General features: G+C 45.8%; 2 protein-coding genes across 7 annotated transcripts in view; one reads left to right on the top strand and one right to left on the bottom strand.

The window, feature by feature from the left end:
- KDELR1 (KDEL endoplasmic reticulum protein retention receptor 1) overlaps nucleotides 1–4112 on the bottom strand; it is a 126891-nt gene extending 122779 nt beyond the window's left edge. For 2 of the 6 annotated variants that reach the window (XM_083471772.1, XM_083471771.1), the window contains exons 1-2: nucleotides 3953–4103; nucleotides 1937–2012 (exon numbers count right to left, since the gene is read on the bottom strand). The gene's annotated coding sequence lies outside the window, so the exon portion shown is untranslated. Of the gene's footprint in view, nucleotides 1–1936; nucleotides 2013–3310; nucleotides 3484–3722 lie in introns of those variants that run through there. The other 4 variants (XM_083471776.1, XM_083471775.1, XM_083471774.1 and 1 more) reach the window with 4 other exon arrangements.
- Nucleotides 4113–5325: 1213 nt separating this feature from the next.
- Nucleotides 5326–12001, top strand: GRWD1 (glutamate rich WD repeat containing 1). Its single transcript, XM_083471746.1, has 7 exons — nucleotides 5326–5638; nucleotides 6426–6543; nucleotides 6788–6953; nucleotides 7035–7248; nucleotides 7354–7496; nucleotides 10433–10630; nucleotides 11109–12001. The coding sequence occupies exons 1-7, from the start codon at nucleotides 5341–5343 to the stop codon at nucleotides 11418–11420; spliced, it is 1449 nt and encodes a 482-aa protein (XP_083327872.1). The 5' UTR covers nucleotides 5326–5340; the 3' UTR covers nucleotides 11421–12001.
- Nucleotides 12002–12341: the final 340 nt, after the last annotated feature.

The following is a 12341-nucleotide window of genomic DNA, read 5'->3' as shown; positions in this document are numbered from 1 at the left end:
AAAGGCCAGGTAAATATGTGCTGATTAAGTCATTAAATAAATAAATATTGTTGATATCTAGGAACAATTATGGGCTTTTTAGCAAAACTGGGTAGTGGTGTTATTTTAAAGAATGGCATGTGCCACTGCTGAATGTCGGGTTTTCCCCATGAATCTTTTAAATTCAGTTTGTAATAAAATGAACATAAGAAGAGCCTGGATCAGGCCAATGACACATTGAGTCTAGGAGCCTTTTTCTCACAGTGGCCAACCAGATGCCCGAAAGGAGCCGAGTGTAACAGCACTCTCCTGCTCCACAGAGTTCCTGCAATTGGCATTCAGAGGACTACTGCCTCCAACAGTGTACATTCAGGTTTCTGTTGACACAAGGCTCTGAACTGAGACCTGAGTGTACACTGTTTGTACAGTGGAGAGGGCTCAGTAAGTATGAAAATTGGGGAACTCAATTGGGAGTTTCAATTTAAAATGTTGGGAGTGTATGCAAGAATAAGCAAAATCCACATGAATATAATGGACTAGGGCAGTGTTTCCCAAACGTTTTTGGGCAACGGCACACCTGTTTACCGGAAAAAAATCTCGCGGCACACCACCATTAAAGCCCCGCCCCCGTGACGTCATTCGGGGAGCCGGCGGCCCGGGCCTGAGCTGGAAGGAGAGGCGGTGCTTTTCGGCACAAGGCAATCGGCCTGGAATTGTTTCCCGCGCGCTGCGAAAGGGAACAGCTGCGGTCGCGCAAACCCTCCGGCGCTGGGAGGGGAAAGGGCGGAGTCGCAGAGCACCAGCTGGCCGAGCGGTTGCGCGCAGCGTTGCGCTTTTGGAGAGCGTGCGGCTGCTGCTAGGGGATCCGGGGACGTGAGCAGGCCTGGCCCGACCCGGGTTGAAGGAGGACAAGCCGGCAGCGCGCCAAGTGAGTTCGGTTGCGCGCGACGGCCCCCGCTCCCCCCACCCCCGCCGGATCCTCGCCGCCGCCGCCTCTCGCCCGCCTCCCTCCCACGGCACACCAGCCGATGTCTCACGGCACAGTAGTGTGCCGCGGAACACCGGTTGGGAAACACTGGACTAGGGTGGGTGAAAGGAGCTTATGCTGTGATTGAAGTATTGCTTTTGCCCTTTTATTTTATTTTCACCTAGTTGAGTATGCACTCAGTGACACAGGAGATTGCACAGTAAGGGTGTCACCTTTCTTTGTCTTGACAAGGACTTCTCATGTGTTTGACAGTAAAAAATCCAGATATTCTACAGTGGCATTGCCATGCAGCTGTTAAAGGCATACACCTTGAGGTGGTGGGCCTTTTGCTGCTCTCTCCTGCCATTTTTAAACCACTCAAGAGCAAGTGGATTTTGCTATTTTATCCTTTAACCAGTGTGTGTGTGTATTTTGCTTTACACCTTAGGATCTAGAGGACTCTGACAACTCTGACTTGGCTGGATTTATTATTGCTTGTAAGCCGCTCTGAGCCCGGCCTTGGGTGGGGAGGGCGGGGTATAAATAATAATAATAATAACAATAATAATAATAATAATTAGATTAACCCCCCAAAACCTGACTCTGCCACTGCCAGATCTGTACTTGGCTCCACATCCAGCCACCATTTTTTTATTTCAAAAGTTTGCGATGCCAAAAACTTTGTGTGTTCCCACTGCCCCTGACACAAAAGTAGGGATTTTATAGTTCAAATTGTCCTCTCCTTGAAAGCTTCTTATATTTTCTCAGCCACACCCATATTGGCTGGGTTCTGGGGAAATCTCTTTCAGTAAAAGGATATTACATATAATAACATCTCCGCATACTTCTTGAATTCCTTGAGAGTTTGGTCAAAAATCCAAAATACAGAATTAGTGCAACTTTGTCAGCAGAATCTTCTAAAGTTCTCTACTCACACAAAGGCATAATCATTCGTAGCTGACTAAGTGAGCTGCTTCAATGTAAACTCACCATGTAAGTACAGTACTCCTTCTCTAGCAGGCAAGTCACGTCAGTCCCTATGTCCTGCTGAAATCCAGTGGATAACCTTTTGAATAAGAAAAAGAGAGAAAGGTGAATGAGGTACTAACAGGCGCACTCCTATGTAATCCCTCAAAATTGAGCCCCATTGGAATCAATGGTGATTACGCCCAGGTAAGTGCAGCATAAGCTAGGCAACTGTAGGAAAGGAGACTATTTGTGACTATTTTTATTTGGTTTTGTTTTACGTGGTGGAAAATGACATAGTTGAAGTCATACTTAATTCTGTCTTCCAAGAATGGTTGGGACTAGAAATCAGAATTGTAGACGCAAAAGGGACCCTGAGGATCATCTAGTCCAATCCCCTGCAATGCAGAAATATGTAGCTGCCCCATATGGGGATCAAAACTGCAACCTCTGTGGTATCAGCACCATACACTAACCAACAGAGCTATCCAGGCAATTAATTCCTAAGAAAATAAATACTGCAGTTCGCACCTGCTCCAAAAATCACCTCCTTTGACATAGAAATCCTGCCAGAAATCCCAAATGTTTGAGAGCTAGCTGTGGCTATTCAGGAACAGTCTGCCCATGCTCAGAGACACAAGTACTTATTATGCATATGCCATGGCTAAGGCCTAGTACTAAAAATAAACTAATGATCTAGTTTGCTTAGTATGGCTGGCTGCTTTTGTTCTTCTGCGTATATAAACTCCTATGTTTGTAATAAAAACCTTTAAACCACTTTCACGGATGCCTTACTTATGTACAGTGGTACCTTGGGTTAAGTACTTAATTTGTTCTGGAGGTCCGTTCTTAACCTGAAACTGTTCTTAACCACTTTAGCTAATGGGGCCTCCTGCCACCGCCGCGCCGCCGGAGAACTATTTCTGTTCTCATCCTGAAGCAAAGTTCTTAACCTGAGGTACTATTTCTGGGTTAGCGGAGTCTGTAACCTGAAGCGTATGTAACCCGAGGTACCACTGTATATATATTAAATAAATCTGTCAGCAAATGAACTGGCCCTTTGATTGATGACATTGTTCCGGTTGTTGCAATATGAAGGGCCATAACTCAGTGCAAGCCAAAGGTCCCTGGTTCGATCTGCAGCATCTCTGGGTGGAGTTGGGAGACTCTTGCCTGAAGCCCTGGAGAGCAGCTGCCAGTCAGTGTAGACAATACTGAGCAAGATGGACCAATTGTCTGACTCAACATAAGGCAGTTTCCTATGTTCCTATCTCAGTAGTCAAAACTGCGCATTTGTGTGCGTTTTAACTAGATAATTAATTCATTGAAAGTGAGGAGAGAACAACGAGAGGATAGTAATTTTTAAGTGCTGTGAAGTAGAATAATTTATAGAATTACCGCGGCTGGGTTTATGAGGAGAAAAGCAACAGGCGCCTGAAGTGGAGGATACCACTGAGCCTTTCAGTAGCACTTTAAAAATAAAATTTAAATAAATCAATAAGGCTGCGGTGAATAGTCGGTTGCCATGGTAATGGAACCAATTGCCCTTTTCTGAAATGGCGCTTCGGGATAGCGCTCTTTGTGGGGGAAGGGAGTCCTCTGCCCTGATCCAAAATGTCCTTTGATAAACTTGCCCACACTTAAAATGGCAGTTTCGGGGGGGGGGGAATTAATAGGTGCATCGGTATGCAGTGCACGGCCTCTTTAGCACGGCTGCCGACTGCCCTTTTCTAAGATGGTGGCGGTCCGGGAGTAGCGCCTCTCAAAATGGCGGCAGGCATTCTCTGCCCATACTCAAAATGGCGCTCACCTTTTACCGTGTTTTCAATGAGGAATAAAGCCGCGCAAACCATAAAAACGGGCTACCGCCATTCCATCTTCCCACAACTCTGATTTCCAGCGCTGACTTTCAGAGAGAAACTTCTCTAAGACTGCATTTATTTAAAACAGCAGTTTCCCTTAATAAAGATGGCGGCATTCTTCTCTTTTAAAAAATGTGACTGGGTGCTAACGCTTAATAAGGCTTCTAAACTCTCTTACCTAAAATATCTTAATTTGAATTCAAAGTGCGGAAGGAAGACTTTGACCCACTGAGTTACTAGGGGTAGGATTTTTGAACTCCAACCGGGAGAGGGAGAATGAATAACGTTTTCCAATATGGCCACCTGCTCCTTTTTCCTTTTAACTGAATTAGCGTTTCCCTTTAGAGAAACGTAGACTAAAAATTCTAGAGCGATCATTCCAATAGTCAAAAACGGGACAATGATCGTTTTGACGTAATTTCCCCTCGGATGTCGAGTGAAAGCGATAGCAGCCCATAGGACACAAAGCAGAAATTCAGGAATATGTAGTGTAGCTATGGTTGGGCAGAAGCGTGCCCCGAAGTAGAATCTACCTGAAACGTGGTTTTATACTCTTTTAAGTTCTTGTTTTTTGTGACGAACGTGCGTGTCTGTTTGTATAAAGTCTCAAAATATTTGCAAATTGTGCCGCAAATGCAAATCAAATACTCAGCCTTCTTTTTTATTCCTAACGGGTAGGATGGGGCGCTGAAGCTGAATAAGTTGCAAGAACTCTGCAATTGAAGTCCAGGGATTTTATATTAAAACATTAACGCTACACCACCTCCAGCCTTTGGCACAACAAGCAGCCTTGTTAAACGGTGCTTAACAACTTTATTATTAATTTATTATTCGCTTCCTAGGAAACATCCCAAAGCTATTGATGATAAAAAAGGTATACTTCTTAGGTACAGAACTACCTAAACCGTATACTGTAGAAACTTATTCATGTATGCTGCTACAGTGGCAAGAATGTTACTTGCCCAAAAATGGAAAAAAGAATAAGTCCCAGCAAAGGAAGAATGGATGCAAAATCTTATGGAATATGCAGAAATGGTGAAACCTACCAGAAGAATAAGAAATCAAGAGAACACAATTTTCATAAAAGAATGGAAATTGTTTATTGATCATTTACAGATAAATTGTAAACATATAAAAACGTTGGCAGGATTATTGTAATAACCTGCAGTTTCATAAGAGTATATATTTAAAGAAGATGAATAAATGAGCAAATTAAGTTAATTCGGACATGCAGAAGATATTAAAAATAAATTTAATAAACCGTAGAAAGAGGGGAGAGGAAGTCAAGTTTTGAAACGTCAAAATGATTGCAAAATTAGTGAAGTGTATAAACTTGAAAAGTAAATCTTTTTTTAAAAAATAAGGAAGGTCTAGCTTCTCACCAGACGAAGTTATTTTGAAAATTGAAAATCTTCTATACAAGATACACCTCAGCGGTATTTAAAGTGGTCTCTGGAATGCCCTCGCAACTCAAAAGTCAGAGCTTTACATGCTAACGAGTTCCTCAAACAGAAATGTGGACACGGTAAGTCGAGGTGCTCGCGTTAGTCTCCAATTTCTGCGTCTATGTTGAGTATACGTCATCGAAGGAGGAAAAGGGATGCCGAGCCCATAGTGGGGCGTGGCTATGGAGAGCAGCTGCCCGCTTTCAAGATGGAGGAGCCCAGCACATGGGATGAGCCGAGCAGCGGCTCCAGTAGCAGCAATGAGGAGGATGAGGACATGGAAATGGAGGAGAAGGCGCAAGAAGAAGAGAAGGGTCGAGGGGGAGCTTATGTGCCAGGACAGGGGGCCCCTCCAGCACCTGGGGAAGAACTGGTGATGGACGAGGGTGCCTATCGCCTCTATCATCGCGCAGGCACAGGTCAGATCATGTATTGGAAGGAGGGGGGGGTCTGTCTTTTTGGACTGGAAAGGAAGGGGACGCTTGCTAAGGTGAACGGGAAAGGATTCCAAGATTGTAGACAGGGAGGAATGGAGGTGGGAATTTGTCAGGGTATAGATGCATTGGTTCTTCGACGTGGGCCACACGGGTTAGTTTGGTTGTATAGGCGAGCCCTGACTCCTAAAGACCTCAGCCACAAATATGGGAATGTGGCATGGCATGTGATGAGTGGCTGTAGGTTAGGAGCGTCCTTTAGGGGCCAGAAGATATGGGGTGTGTGTGTGTGTATATATATATATGATAGGTTTAAAGCGACAAGGGGTATGCACTGAACCTCATTTGTAGCAAACCCATGACCTCTTAATTCTCACCAGCCACGTTGGTAAAGTTGCAAGAGCTGTGGCTAAATAGTAAGATTCAAAATAGATTCCACTGCATGTTTTTGCACAAAGTTAGTAATTGTGAGTACAGAAATAGAAGCTGAGGGCCTCCTGTTCTACTATTTATATCAAAAAGGTGAAACAACTATTAAAAACACAAAGCAATTTCAGCATAAACATTTCTGGCAGAAAGGCCTAAATTTGCAGTAAATTTACATACCACCATGTGTTGCATATGTGTATATGTTAAGATACGAACAATTGTTTGCATACGGCAAGGACTGTAAATCAACGTGATGAAGAAAACTCACAGTAGATATGGGGGAAAGAGGGGAATTGCCACAGAAAGGAATGCTGATGTCCCTGTCTCCTTCGACCCTGTGCAGGTTCCCCTTGCTTGAGCTTTGACATTTTGCGAGATGCCCTGGGAGAGAATCGAACCACCTACCCGCTGAGCCTTCTCCTTTGTGCTGGAACTCAGGCTGAAACTGCCAATGCCAACAGGTGAGTTTGTGAGGAGCTTGGCTTCCAGCAAGCCAGCTACACTGAAGCCAGGACAAGAGGGCCTGTGGCAGGGATGTGGGACCCCTGGCCTTCCCTTGTTAGACTCAGCTTTGCGGTCAGTTGTCGGGAATGCTGGGAACTGTAGTTCCCACCATCTGGAGGGCGAGAGGTTCACCATCCTTGAAAACACCTGCTTATAGACCACTGAAATGTCTCATTTTCTCTCCCCCCTCCCTGCAAATAGGCTGATGGTGATGAAGATGCACCATCTCTATGGGACCAAACGCACTGGCAAGGATTCTTCAGGGTCAGAGAGTAGCAGCGACAGTGAAAGTGATGAAGACGAAGAGAAAAAGCCCCAACTGGAACTGGCCATGGTCCCCCATTATGGGGGTATTAACAGAGTTCGGGTACGAACCATATTTCCTGCTGGTCTCTCACTCTGCTCTGGCAAAGTTCTCTACCTTAACGGTCTGTTGTTGTTTTGATAGGTGACAGAATTGGGTGGATCACAGATCGCAGCGGTTTGGTCTGAGAAGGGGCAGGTGGACATATACGACCTACAGCGCCCCCTCGTGGCCCTGTCCGACTCTCAAGCCATGGCAGCCTTTCTGCGAGAAGAGCAGGCCAAGATCAAACCTGTCTTCTCATTCGCTGGGCATATGACGGAAGGATTTGCTATGGACTGGTCTCCCAAGAAACCAGGTAATCAGCTGGGATGGAACGGGAATGGAGTTGGCAGAGCTGGGAACAGGAGACCTGGACCGGCGGGACAGCAATTCAGAATAACTTGTGCCTTACCTATTCCAGGGACTCTTTTGACTGGTGATTCCAACAAGAACATCCATCTGTGGACACCCAAGGAAGATGGATCATGGCTTGTAGACCAGCGGCCTTTCACAGCCCACACTGCGTCAGTTGAAGACCTGCAGTGGTCCCCAAATGAAGCTACGGTGAGGAAGTGGTTTGATGGGTGCAGCTTGCTTTACAGTGAAAATTTCTGAGCTTGGGGAAATGTTAATGTACTTCCTAGTAACCTGGGACTTAATCAAAGTGTTTCAAATCAGCTAAGGCTGCATTTTTTATTTTTTAAAAAGGCAGTTGCCTATTATTTCTCTTGCATATGCTTGGCCACAAGGTTGGTTTAATGGAATCTGAAATCAGATTGGCCTTGATTTGTATTTTTAAAAAGGATATAATCGAAGACCAGATCCTGGTGTCAGGTGAAGTTTTCCTTTGCAGGTGGGCTTGAATTTAAGCTGGTATTGTACAGCAAAAATGTTCCTTTGCCCCCAGTTTTCCTTTCCTCACATGCTTTGAAATCAAGAATTTCCCTTTATGCTGCCTTTGCGGTTTGAAACCAAATTGTCTGGGCAAAAGAAGCAGGTCTTGTTGTCAGTTGCAGCTGCAAGCCCCACTTTCCTTAGGGGTTGGCTCTACTTGAAGTTCCTGAGTGGAATCAATTCCAGGGTGGCTTGCATTCGCCACTACATTTCAAAGGAATTGAATGTAAGCCCCGCTTGTCAAAGAACAACTCCTGATCCTCTGCAGCTATATTTTACCTGCACCCAGCTTGATAAGACATCGGGTGGGGATTTCTTAGGGGTGGGGACTGCCTTACAGGGGGCATATTAAGACCCCAGCCAGGCCTAATGCTATGCTCTGCCTTTGCAGTCAGAGGTAGTGATGCTTCTGACTACCAGTTGCTGCAAACCACAGGAAAGTGCTCTGGTTCTGCTTGCAGGCTTTTCATAGGCATCTGACTGGCCACAGGGAGGACAGGAAGCTGGGCTTGATTGGCCTGATCCAGCAGGTTGTTAAGCCAAGATTTGTAATTACCAGGTAACTGGTCCGATTCAGAACATCAGTGCACAAGTTTTGATGCTAAACTTCAACAACAGTTCACAGGTGAAAGGCAGATTTATACGACTTCATAAGGGGATACTGGAATTTGCATGGGGAGGAAGGCCTGATGCAGGGACATGAGAGCTCTCCCCTATGTTTAACCATAACAATTCTTTTTTTTTTTTTTTATAAAATTTTTATTTGGTTTTCTGCTTTTATAAAGACAAAACATACACAAAGAAAAAACAAAAGACAAAAACATGTATAGAATCAGCAAATCCCCATTTCATGACCTTGTTCCCTGACTTCCCCCCACCCCCCCTCATGCATCCCAGTTTCAAGATTATGTCAGCAAGTTGATATTTCTCCTCTTAACAGTCTTGTTCATCTTATTTCCTTTTTATAATTAAAAATTAATTTTCATAAGTTGGACTTAAGTTCTCTTCCATCGATTTTCATTTTATCTTAATTAAGAGTCATCTTAACCAAACCTAAAAGTCTTGAGAGTTTTTAAGAGTCTCTTCTTCCCTCCCTCCCATCCCCGGTTTTTGTCCCTTCCCAATAAAAATCCAAATTCGAAGTTCTCAGCCTGGGTTCCTCACGTCCGAGGCTTTCAAATCTATTTCCGTTCCTCTCCGCCTGTCCTGTTGGTAGTCCTTTATAGCAGTCGTCAAATCTGGGAAAAGTTCTTTCACCATCAAAGTATGTCCTCTTCCAACAAGAAGGTTCAAAGGTAGCTGCTGAAGTGTTTCCACAAAGTCTGTCTCTTCCAAGTCAAAGTCCAAACGGAGGCCCCAATCATATTTCTTTATTTTAAATTCCTGTACTCCATTTTGTCTTGGGGCCTCCTCCTTCTTCTTCTGTATCTCTCGCAGACTTGTGGTGGATATGCTCCCTGCGTCTCCTTGCTTGTATTCCACAGATGTCAGCTTTTGGTTGTTGCTTCCCAGGATTACTTCTTCTTTTTCTTGTTGTTTAGTCTCTTCCAGCTCTGTAGATATTGTTTCCCAATCAGCTGTGGATTCTTTCTCATTAAGGTCCTCAATACAAAGAGCAGAGTTGCCTGTTCCCAAGGTCATAGTCTCAAGTTGTTTGTTCATGGCCAAGCTCTGCTCCTGTAAGATTCCCACCAATTGAAACATCCTTTCGATTTCCACTAGTAACTTTCCTTCCACAGCCATTGTATCCATTGTAGTTTCACAGAGTTCCCCCTAGGGGGAATCTGGTTACTTATTTGCCTTTTCACCAACAATCCTTTAACTGATTATTATTACTTTGTTTCCAACAGTTTCAGCTCAATTATAACTCGTCTTAGTCCATAGGAATCTTAAATGACAGTTTCTCACTTTAAACCACCCGTTTGGCAGCTTTGACAGCTGTCAAACTCCGCAGCTCTAACGCAGGCACAAAGGCAGGACGTTCCCGAGCCCGGGAGGGGGGTTGTTTAAAACAAAAGGAAGGTTTTCAAAACTCCACTCTCCTGCACAAAGTTTCCTTTAGTAAAATCTTGGAAGTTAGTGTCCTTTTTGACTCACCCCACCAAGGGTAGGCTCTCCAGCTTATCTCTTGTGTCGTTGCTTAGATGGTCTGCAAGGGGGGGGGTGCGGACTTCCTTTTAGCACACCCCCCGGTCGTCTCCAATTGAAGGTAAAATTTTTATAAAGTCCCAATCCGTCTTACTCACGGGTGATTCTTTCAGTCCAAATTTTCAAGGAAGGAAGTTAGCGCTCTCTGGTCATGGCTCGCGGCTTCGCTCCACCGAGGTAGCGATCGACTCTCAGTGCCACGCCACCCCCGTATCCCCTCCGCAGCCTTTAAAAAGGCTCTTTGCGAATCAGGGGGGGCGCTTAAGGCACCCGCCGAGTCTTCAGTCCGCAGGCTTCCGCGCCTGCGGTTTTTAAGGGTCCCCGCGTCGCCGGCGCGGCAAAGACCCATCCTCAGTGGAGCCGATTCCCTCCGGAGCTCGGAGGGAATCCGCCATTTCCAGATCGCGTCAACCCGGAAGTCTAACCATAACAATTCTTTGCCCTTGTTCTTGGGTCAGGTTTTTGCTTCCTGCTCAGCGGATGCCTCCATCCGCATCTGGGATACACGGGCACCACCGGGGAAAGCCTGCATGCTGACCGCCAGCCAGGCGCATGATGCAGACGTCAACGTCATCAGCTGGAATCGAAACGAGCCCTTCATCGTCAGCGGTGGCGATGATGGGATCCTCAGGATCTGGGACCTCAGGCAGTTCCAGGTTAGAAATCGCTGTCAAAATATGTTAGGGAAAACCTTTAATTCAGGAGTTGGCAAGCTAAGGCCCATGGGCCACAAGTAGCCCACGGGGGTCATTTAACCGGCCCCCGAGCCGCCCACTTGGCGAGTCCCTGAACACTGCGCTAAACCAGCGCGGCGCAGGGACTCACTTCTGCAGCGCTGGAAATCGCAGCTGCGCTTGCTCATGGGTACATGCAATTCGGCCCATGGAGGTATCTCCGCTGGAGTGAACCAGCCCAGGCGAGGTAAACCTTGCCGACCCCTGCTTTAGATGTTGCTGAACTACAACTCCCATCAGCCCCAGTGAGCATGGCCAGGGATGATGGGAGTTGTAGTTCAGCAACATTTGAAGGGACAAAGGTTCCGCACACCTGTACACATTATTTCCCCTTCAAATCTTCTTCACAAGCAATAGCCCTCAAACTCAGCCCTTCTTTTGTCCTCCCCTTTCTCTGCAGAAAGGGTCAGCTGTCGCCACCTTCAAGCAGCACACGGCACCCATCACGTCCGTCGAATGGCACCCTACAGACAGCGGCGTGTTTGCAGCCTCCGGCGCCGATGACCAGGTGACACAGTGGGACTTGGCTGTGGAGCGAGACGAGGAAGCAGAGGCCAAGGACCCAGCTTTGGCCTCCATCCCACCCCAGCTGCTGTTTGTTCACCAGGGAGAGAACGACATTAAGGAGCTGCATTGGCATCCGCAGTGCCCTGGCACCCTCATCACCACAGCCCTATCTGGCTTCAACATCTTCCGGACTATCAGCGTCTGAGGGAGAGCGAGGCTTTCAAAATGGCCGCCTGGGGTTTGTGGACCTGTTGCTAAGAGAGGTGCTAAGCACAGTACCCTTCGTTGCTTCTTTCAAGATGGCCGCAGTCTCTCCTCCCTGTGGACTCTAAAACCTTCTAAAATAATGGGTTCTTTTGTTGGTTTAATAACTAACTTTTGCTTTTGGAATAGGTCTTCACAGCTGCCCCGATTAAGCTTTGCAGTCTTTTGATGAGGTCATCACCTCTCCCTGTCATCACGTTAATGAGTGATAATGATTAGAATAGCCTTTGCTCTGCTTTATCTACACTCATTCCTCGGACAAATCGGATGATTCAGGTCTCATTTAGATGTTTCCACTCCGCTATGGGAAGAGTTCAAAACAGACTTAATGGCTTTTTCTGTGTGTGAAACCATCCAAACGTACGATGTATGACACAGTTTGCAAGCATCTGCTTAACTGTTGATCAGAGCCTACCACTGATGTGGCGGGGGGGGGGGGAGAGGAAATTGTTTGTAAAGAATAATGTATTTTAAATAAATATAAATTATTTTGGAGGAAAGGCGGAAACCCCGTCAACATTTTGACAGGCTGCATTTTTCTTGTTTTACCTTTGGACAAGCTGGGACATACTAAGCCCATGGCCCAGCAGGGGCTCTCTAAGCCTGATCCACTTGCCACTTACCAAAAACAGAGAAGAACTGGGGGGCAGCATTACCCTACAATAATTTCTCTGATCATGTATAATACATGATAAGGCAGGGCTTTTTAATCATTGTATTTTTTATGTTGTGAGCTGCTCTGAGAATCATGGGTGATACACAAATTTAATAAAAATTAATTTTTCAAAGTGGAAGTTAGGAATTCCCTTTGCCCCGTGTCACTAAGAGCCAGTGTGGTGTAGTGTCAGATCAGGACCTGTGA

This window comes from Podarcis liolepis (genome assembly GCF_965112155.1).
Source record: "Podarcis liolepis genome assembly, chromosome: 13".
Taxonomy (NCBI): Eukaryota; Metazoa; Chordata; class Lepidosauria; order Squamata; family Lacertidae; genus Podarcis; species Podarcis liolepis.
The sequence above is the reverse complement of the archived record's forward strand: the minus strand, read 5'-3'. Positions and strand labels throughout refer to the sequence as shown.

What these genes read in the sequence shown, in the direction of transcription:
- GRWD1 (XM_083471746.1), top strand. Translation starts at nt 5,341, where the DNA reads ATGTTGAGTATACGTCATCGAAGGAGGAAAAGGGATGCCGAGCCCATA. An exon ending in CTGGTCTCCCAAGAAACCAG is followed by an intron (nt 7,249 to 7,353) that starts GTAATCAGCTGG and finishes TACCTATTCCAG; the next exon opens with GGACTCTTTTGACTGGTGAT. An exon ending in GGTCCCCAAATGAAGCTACG is followed by an intron (nt 7,497 to 10,432) that starts GTGAGGAAGTGG and finishes TTCTTGGGTCAG; the next exon opens with GTTTTTGCTTCCTGCTCAGC.